Source organism: Salmo trutta, chromosome 18 (assembly GCF_901001165.1).
Source record: "Salmo trutta chromosome 18, fSalTru1.1, whole genome shotgun sequence".
NCBI lineage: Eukaryota > Metazoa > Chordata > Actinopteri > Salmoniformes > Salmonidae > Salmo > Salmo trutta.
The window spans coordinates 37975779-37985500 of record NC_042974.1 but is presented as its reverse complement, the minus strand read 5'-3'; the positions used below and the strand labels follow the sequence as shown (position 1 = coordinate 37985500).

Below are 9722 nucleotides of genomic sequence, written 5' to 3'. Positions count from 1 at the left end.
AGGACCCTGTCTTTCAAAGATAACTCTTAAAAATCCAAATAACTTCACAGATCTTCATTGTAAATGGTTTAAACACTGTTTCCCATGCTTGTTCAATGCAGCATAAACAATTAATGAACATGCACCTGTGGAACGATCATTAAGACACTAACAGCTTACAGACAGTAGGCAACAACTAAGGTCACAGTAATGAAAACTTAGGACACTAAAGAGGCCTTTCTACTGACTCTGAAAAACACCAAAAGAAAGATGCCCAGGGTCCATGCTCATCTGCGTGAACGTGCCTTAGGCATGCTGCAAGGAGGCATGAGTCAGATGTGGTCAGGTCAATAAATTGCAATGTCCGTACTGTGAGACGCCTAAGACAGCGCTACAGGGAGACAGGATGGACAGCTGATCCTCCTCGCAGTGGCAGACCACGTGTAACAACACCTGCACAGGATCAGTACATCCAAACATCACACCTGCGGGACAGGTACAGGATGGCAACAACAACTGCCTGAGTTACACCAGGAACGCACAATCCCTCCATCAGTGCTCAGACTGTCCGCAATAGGCTGAGAGAGGCTGGACTGAGGGCTTGTAGGCCTGTTGTAAGGCAGGTCCTCACCAGACATCACCGGCAACAATGACGCCTATGGGCACAAACACACCGTCACTGGACCAGACAGGACTGGCAAAAAGTGCTCTTCGCTGATGAGTCGCGGTGATGGTGATGGTCGGATTCGCGTTTATCGTCGAAGGAATGAGCGTTACACCATTCCCCCCAGAAATGTCTGGGAACTTGCAGGTGCCTTGGTGGAAGAGTAGGGTAACATCTCAAAGCGAGAACTGGCTAATCTGGTGCAGTCCATGAGGAGGAGATGCACTGCAGAACTTAATGCAGCTGGTGGCCACACTAGATACTGACTGTTACTTTTGATTTTGACCCCCCTTTGTTCAGGGACACATTATTCCATTTTGGTTAGTCACATGTCTGTGGAACTTGTTCAGTTTCTGTCTCAGTTGTTGAATCTTATGGTCATACAAATATTTACACATGTTAAGTTTGCTGAAAACAAACACAGTTGACAGTGAGAGGACATTTCTTTTTTTGCTGAGTTTATAATCTAACAGGTGAGGTTAAAGTCCATCTAGATGTCAATAACTGTGTGCTTAGTGTTCGTGAAGGTTCTCATGGAAAATGCATTCCGCTCAGGTCATTGGCCATCAGACAATCCACAACTGCCATACGGAGAACAAAGCAAGGGAACTTTTTTTAACCTGTTTGATAAGGAACATTCATCTGTGGTCAATATAACCACATCAACCTGTTTCATCTGTGGATATTGGTTGGTTAGGAGAAGGAGACAAGGGACAGTGGAGGAGATTGTGGAATATCGAATAAACACCTAATGTAAAAACACCATAATGGAACAATTCAAACTCAATGGTAAGTCCATCAGTTTTACATGCTAAAACTATGTACATTTTCTTCAGTGTAACCATTTAAAATGTTCTGTTTCTTTGAAAACATTATCCTTGGTATTGGTCTATTTGTGTTTTATATGGTGCTTATGTCACCTGCACGTTCATGATTCTTGTGTGTGAGTGGTTACAGAAGATAATTGCGCCGGAGGAGATGGCCGCCGTTTTAAGGTCTCCTAACCAATTGTGCTATTTTGTGGGGTTTTTTCCGCGATATTTGTAAATTATTTTGTACATAATGTTTCTGCAACCGTATTTTACGGCAGAAAAGAGCTTCTAGATATCAGGACAGCGGTCACTCACCTCGGATTAGACAAAGATTTTTTCAACAACAACAACAACAGCAGCAAGCAGGACTCACACGATATTCTCCAAACACCCCACAGGGCAGACATCCCAATTATTCGCAAAAGGAAGCAATGCAGAGGAAGAAGAGCGGGATGCCTCGGCCGGACCCGACGAAAGCAACTAGGAAAGCTGCCGTTAATGTCAATATTACTCGCCAACGTGCAATCATTGGACAATAAACTAGACGAGGTACGATCACGAATATCCTACCAACGGGACATCAAAAACTGTAATATCCTATGTTTCACGGAATCATGGCTGAATGATGACATGGATATTCAGCTAGCGGGATACACGCTGCACCGGCAGGATAGAACAGCACACTCTGGTAAAATGAGTGGGGGCGGTCTGTGCATATTTGTAAACAACAGCTGGTGCACGGAATCTAAGGAAGTCTCTAGATTTTGCTCGCCTGAAGTAGAGTATATTGTGATAAATTGCAGGCCACACTACTTGCCTAGAGAGTTCTCAGCTATACTTTTCGTGGCTGTTTATTTACCACCACAGACAGATGCCGGTACTAAGACCGCACTCAGCCAGCTGTATAAGGAAATAAGCAAACAGGAAACCACTCAACCAGAGGCGGCGCTCCTAGTGGCCGGAGACCTTAATGCAGAGAAACTTAAATCAGTTCTACCAAATCTCTATCAACATGTTAAATGTGCAACCACAGGGAAAAAAATTCTAGATCACCTGTACTCCACACACAGAGACGCGTACAATGCTCTCCCTCGCCCTCCATTTGGTAAATCCGACCACAACTCTATCCTCCTGATTCCTGCTTACAAGCCAAAATTAAAGCAGGAAGCACCAGTGACTCGGTCTATAAAAAAATGGTCAGATGAAGCAGATGCTAAACTACAGGACTGTTTTGCTATCACAGACTGGAACATGTTCCAGGATTCTTCTGATGACATGGAGGAATACATCACATCAGTCACTGGCTTTATCAATAAGTGCATCGAGGATGTCGTCCCCACAGTGACTGTACATACATACCCCAACCAGAAGCCATGGATTACAGGCAACATTCGAACTGAGCTAAAGGGTAGAGCTGCCGCTTTCAAGGTGCGGGATTCTAACCCGGAAGCTTACAAGAAATCCCGCTATGCCCTACGACGAACCATCAAACAGGCAAAGCGTCAATACAGGGCTAAGATTGAATCATACTACACCGGCTCTGATGCTCATTGGATGTGGCAGGGCTTGCAAACTATTACAGACTACAAAGGGAAGCACAGCCGCGAGCTGCCCAGTGACACGAGCCTACCAGATGAGCTAAATCACTTCTATGCTCGCTTCGAGGCAAGCAACTCTGAGGCATGCATGAGAGCATCAGCTGTTCCGGACAACTGTATGATCACGCTCTCCGTAGCCGACGTGAGTAAGACCTTTAAACAGGTCAACATTCTCAAGGCTGCGGGGCCAGATGGATTACCAGGACGTGTGCTCCGGGCATGTGCATCCGGGCATCCCTCTAGTGGTGTGGGGGCTGTGCTTTGGCAAAGTGGGTGGGGTTATATCCTGCCTGTTTGGCCCTGTCCGGGGGTATCATCGGATGGGGCCATAGTGTCTTCTGATCCCTCCTGTCTCAGCCTCCAGTATTTATGCTGCAGTAGTTTATGTCGGGGGGCTAGGGTCAGTCTGTTACATCTGGAGTATTTCTCTTGTCTTATCCGGTGTCCTGTGTGAATTTAAATATGCTCTCTCTAATTCTCTCTTTCTCTCTTTCTTTCTTTCTTTCTCTCGGAGGACCTGAGCCCTAGGACCATGCCTCAGGACTACCTGGCATGATGACTCCTTGCTGTCCCCAGTCCACCTGGCCGTGCTGCTGCTCCAGTTTCAACTGTTCTGCCTGCGGCTATGGAACCCTGACCTGTTCACCGGACGTGCTTGTTGCACCCTCGACAACTACTATGATTATTATTATTTGACCATTTATGAACATTTTAACATCTTGACCATGTTCTGTTATAATATCCACCCGGCACAGCCAGAAGAGGACTGGTCACCCCTCATAGCCTGGTTCCTCTCTAGGTTTCTTCCTAGGTTTTTGGCCTTTCTAGGGAGTTTTTCCTAGGGAGTTGTTCCTAGCCACCGTGCTTCTTTCACATGCATTGCTTGCTGTTTGGGGTTTTAGGCTGGGTTTCTGTACAGCACTTTGAGATATCAGCTGATGTACGAAGGGCTATATAAATAAATTGGATTTGATGTGCTGACCAACTGGCAGGTGTCTTCACTGACATTTTCAACATGTCCCTGATTGAGTCTATATTACCAACATGCTTCAAACAGACCACCATAGTCCCTGTGCCCAAGAACACAAAGGATTCTTGCCTAAATGACTACAGACCTGTAGCACTCACGTCCGTAGCCATGAAGTGCTTTGAAAGGCTGGTAATGGCTCACATCAACACCATTATCCCAGAAACCCTAGACCCACTCCAATTTGCATACCGCCCAAACAGATCCACAGATGATGCAATCTCTATTGCACTCCACACTGCCCTTTCCCACCTGGACAAAAGGAACACCTATGTGAGAATGCTATTCATTGACTACAGCTCAGCGTTCAACACCATAGTACCCTCAAAGTCACTAAGCTAAGGAACCTGGAACTAAACACCTCACTCTGCAACTGGATCCTGGACTTCCTGACGGGCCGCCACCAGGTGGTGAGGGTAGGTAGCAACACATCTGCCACGCTGATCCTCAACACTGGAGCTCCCCAGGGGTGCATGCTCAGTCCCCTCCTGTACTCCCTGTTCACCCACGACTGCATGGCCAGGCACGACTCCAACACCATCATTAAGTTTGCTGACGACACAACAGTGGTAGGCCTGATCACCGACAACGACGAGAAAGCCTATAGGGAGGAGGTCAGAGACCTGGCCGGGTGGTGCCAGAATAACAAGCTATCCCTCAATGTAACCAAGACTAAGGAGATGATTGTGGACTACAGGAAAAGGAGCACCGAGCACGTCCCCATTCTCATCAACGAGGCTGTAGTGTAGCAGGTTGAGAGCTTCAAATTCCTTGGTGTCCACATCAACAACAAATTAGAATGGTCCAAACACACCAAGACAGTCATGAAGAGGGCACGACAAAGCGTATTCCCCCCTCAGGAAATTAAAAAGATTTGGCATGGGTCCTGAGATCCTCAAAAGGTTCTACAGCTGCAACATCGAGAGCATCCTGACTGGTTGCATCACTGCCTGGTACGGTAATTGCTCGGACTCCGACCGCAAGGCACTTCAGAGGGTAGTGTGTACGGCCTAGTACATCACTGGGGCTAAGCTGCCTGCCATCCAGGACCTCTACACCAGGCGGTGTCAGAGGAAGGCCCTGAAAATTGTCAAAGACCCCAGCCACCCCAGTCATAGACTGTTCTCTCTACTACCGCATGGCATACATTCATGTACATACTACCTCAATTGTCCCGACCAACCAGTGCTCCCGCACATTTGTTAACCAGACTGTCTGCATTGTGTCCCACCACCCGCCAACCCCTCTTTTTACGCTACTGCTACTCTCTGTTCATCATATATGCATAGTCACTTTAACCATACCCACATGTACATACTACCTCAATAAGCCTGACTAACCGGTGTCTGTATATAGCCTTGCTACTCTTATTTTCAAATGTCTTTTTACTGTTGTTTTATTTCTTTACTTACCTACACACACACACGCACACACATTTTTTTTCGCACAATTGGTTAGAGCCTGTAAGTAAGCATTTCACCTGTTGTATTCGGCGCACGTGACAAATAAACTTTGATTTGACTTGCTATGTACAGTATCATTGTCCATTCAGTAAGTTCAGTTTAATAAGTACAATATAAATGGCTTATTTACATAATTACTTTTTCAATCTGATATAGTTACTAAGAGCACTTTTGTAAAAACAAACCAATCTTTCCACCCTATATTATAGATCACAGATAGAAAGGTGGATATGAAATATCTAGGAAACAACATACATTTTTCTAATGGAGTATTGTCTGAGTAAATATAGGGTATAGTCCACTTGAAGAGTTTGGGAAACCCTGTTTTAAATTACTAAAATGTCAAGGTAATTGTTTTACATACAGATCTCATATTACTGTATTGAATTATAATTTTTTAGGTATTTGTCACAAATGTATCATTTGTGCAGTTCTTTATTAAAAATGTAGTTATGTTACATTTGACAGTGTAAAACCTAGCAGTACTACTTATTTATCTGATAGTGAGGCAGATATAACAAAATAATTGGTCTCTAATATAACAACCCCATGTCATTAGATAGTGAAAATAAAACATCAAACTCTTTCATAATTTCTTTAAAACAATAAAAGCTAATTTACCAACATTTCAGAAAATGTATATATGGCGCTTTGGAATGAAACTCTTAATGTATTGTTTTGTCATAGTATTTTGGCAGTTACAAAGACAGAACGCCCACGGTAATGGTGAAGTAAATTAATGAAGAAATAAAGATGTTAATGTGATTTATGCCATGGAAGTGATTGGTTAGCGCCCATTTTTTAGGGAGTGGAGGAACGATGGCTCTCTACCTCCATTACCTGCTGCAGTAGAGGGGTTGATGAGAGGCAGATGGAATATGAGGATGGACCCCAGGGATACCTACCCTACTACCAGGGGCTGTCTCCTGACAGAATGGTAGTCACCTGTTTTCTATAATAGTAAATAATAGTTTAATAGTACTTAATTGCAGACACGTGATATATGCAGTTCGTTGCAGTGTATTCCAATTTGTTTAAATGTTTCTATCAATAGTCTCCTGAAGTACACTCCTTCTGTATTACTCTCTGTACCATTGTGTTCCCTAAACAGTCCTTGGTGGATGAGATGGAAGAAGAGTGCTTGTACACTGAGGAGGTTTTTGCCTGATGTATGGAAGCCTCTGGTGCCATTACTCAGCTTTAGTGCAATGCTATTGGTCATGGTGTTGTATGCCCTGGCAGATCGGCTCCGCAGCTTTGTTGCTGATATCTTCATTCCCCAGTACCACTACCCGTTTGCTGTACCAATCACATTTGTCCAGGTAGGGCACGATTGGCTCAGGGTTACTATAAGAGTAATCTGTGTCAGGTTTTGAGTTGTGGTGTTTGGATTTTGCATGAGCCATCAATGTCTCTTATCATCATTAGGCCTTTGCTAAGTGGTAACTTCTAGAAATAATAATGACCAGAATTATTGTAAAATTATCTTCAGCCGGCTGGTGTGCGACTGTATCAAAGCTGGTTTGACTTTGGATAGCCTATCTACAGGGCTAGTTAGGGACCGTCAATAAATTACACAATGTAAATGGGAAAATGTTTTCATGTTGCAGACCTTTGTTGTCTCATTAAATGCTTTCAATATTTGTAAAGGAATTTCTACAATCTATAGTTGGTTCGAGATTAAGTATATGAAATTGGGAGCTATTGACATTTTAAGATATTGTTCCATGTACATTGTGTAATTTACTGATGGTCCCTAACTAGCCACATAGGGATATCAAATGTCAAACCAAATTGTAATGCCCATCGTCAATCTGGTCGCATGCAGCTGTGTTCCCAATTGATGATTGCTTGGGTGCTGCCAGCTGTGGGTATGTGGGCTTGACTGAAATAAACCCAACCCAAGGAAAACTGTTACGGAACCCTCATTATGTGACATACTATCATCTCGCAAATCTCAATTTTGGATGACACGGACTATGACCACTTATTTACAATTCATAGTCAATTTTGACACTAGAATAAATGTTTGACTTATCGATGCCAAATAGGCCATTTTCAAAAGGAGAAGTTGGTTTTTAGGGGCAGTTGCTCTTTAAAATGGCTAATGATGGCTAATGTTTGCCTGTGTTTATGGCATGTCTTTCCCAGGTGCTGGTTACTCTGCTATACTTGCTGCTCCTCCATGCCATGGGCCTGGCACCACTGAAGCCCTATTCTTTGTCTCTGGGTGAACGCCTGCTGGTGCCTTCTATCTGTGGCAGTGCCCAAGCTGTGCTGGGTGTGTGGGCAGAGGCCAGTGCCCACTCTGGCATGTACGCCCTCACCATGCGCCTGCTGCCCCTGCTCTGTGTGGGCTGGAGTCACGGCCTGCGGCTGGCAGTACCACCATCAGTCCACCTAACGAGCCTTATCACGGTCATCACTTTGACCTCCGTCACTATCACAAGTAAATGCATTTACAGTGTTTAGCTTGAGGGGAAAGTCAAAGGGGGAGGTATGTGGGAAATCTTAATAGTCTCATAAAATTGAATGTGTTGGCGTGTCAATCAGTTGTGTCAGTACACTAACTTACCCCTTCTCCCTGCAGCGTCTCAGGGTCACCCGTCAGTGGAGGTTCTGGAGTGTCTCTACGCCCCGCTGGCCCTCCTTCTCCACAGCCTCTCTCTGACCTGGCTGGCCAAGGTGGCTGAGACCGAGCGCCGGCGCCACAGCAGCTCCCACACCTCGCCTTTTGACCTGTACTTCACCCTGATGGTGAACCAGAGCCTGGTGCTTGGCTTCCTGTGCCTGCTGCACCCAGAGGGCCCCCGGGCACTGGGCGAGGGTAGCTGGCACAGCCTGCTCTTCATGGGCTACCTGCTGTCAATACTGCTGCTGGGAGGTCTACAGCACCTCTTGGTGGACATGGCTGCTCTGACCTACTCACCGCTGGCTGCAGCGCTACTCCACACGGCACACGGATTAACAAGACCGTTGTACAGCCTGTTGTAGATGATCCAACATGTAGGAGGATGAAGTTGACCCTAGAGACTAGTCAGAAGTCAGTTGCCTCCCTCAAATCAAATTGCATTTGTCACATACACATGGTTAGCAGATGTTAATGCGAGTGTAAGTGCTTCTGGTTCCAACAGCGCAGTAATATCTAACAATTCTCTAACACCTAATACACACATATCTAAAAGGGGTGAATGAGAATATGTACATATAAATATATGGATGAGCGATGGCCGAGCTGCATAGGCAAGCTGCAATAGATGGTATAAAATACAGTATATACACATATGAGTAATGTAAGATATGTAAACATTAAAGGGCCATTGTTTAAAGTGACTAGTGATCCATTTGTAAAAGTGGCCAGTGATTGGGTCTCCATGTAGGCAGCAGCCTCTCGGAGTTAGTAATTGCTTTTTAGCAGTCTGATGGCCTTGAGAGAGAAGCTGTTCTTCAGTCTCTCGGTCCCAGATTTAATGCACCTGAACTGACGCTGCCTTCTGGATGGTAGTGGTGTGAACAGGCAGTGGCTCGAGTGGTTATTGTCTTATCTTTTTTGCCTTCCTTTGACATCAGGTGCTATAGGTGTCATGGAGGGCAGGTAGTTTGCCCCCGGTGATGTGTTGTGCAGACCACACCACCCTCTGTAGAGCAGTTGCCGTACCAGGCTGTGATACATATGCCATTTAGCAGACCCTTTTATCCGAAGCAACTTAGTCACGCGTGTATAGGTTTTACATATGTACGGTCCCGGGAATCGAACCCACTACCCTGGCGTTACAAGCACCATGCACTACCAACTGAGCTACAACGGACAAAAAGCAGCGCATGATGACCATCAAATTACAATACGAGAATAGTCTTGAACCTTATAAGCTAAAGGTCAGCCATGGTTTGCCAGTGCTATGATAAGATAGCATAAAATAATGCATTTGAAGAATTTGTAAGTTTGTTAGCCATCCAAATTTAGAGGAATGACTCCATGCATTTTTCCAACTGCCAATATTCAATTCAAACAGTCAATCCACAGACATACAATACATTGGCTGAAATCAGTTGATAGGACTTAGAAAAGTTGTTGTTCATGTAAATCTACCGAATAAAAATCAGTTCAATGTGCATTTTCTACTCATTGTTGTCACAAAAACTGTTGCGTTATATAAACACTAGCCAACAGCTCACATA

The 9722-nt window shown here is 44.8% G+C and overlaps 1 protein-coding gene across 1 annotated transcript; it reads left to right on the top strand.

The window, feature by feature from the left end:
• Positions 1-1068: 1068 nt before the first annotated feature.
• Positions 1069-8676, top strand: LOC115153267 (uncharacterized). Its single transcript, XM_029698529.1, has 5 exons — positions 1069-1432; positions 6349-6480; positions 6655-6865; positions 7695-7992; positions 8134-8676. The coding sequence occupies exons 2-5, from the start codon at positions 6404-6406 to the stop codon at positions 8535-8537; spliced, it is 990 nt and encodes a 329-aa protein (XP_029554389.1). The 5' UTR covers positions 1069-1432; positions 6349-6403; the 3' UTR covers positions 8538-8676.
• Positions 8677-9722: the final 1046 nt, after the last annotated feature.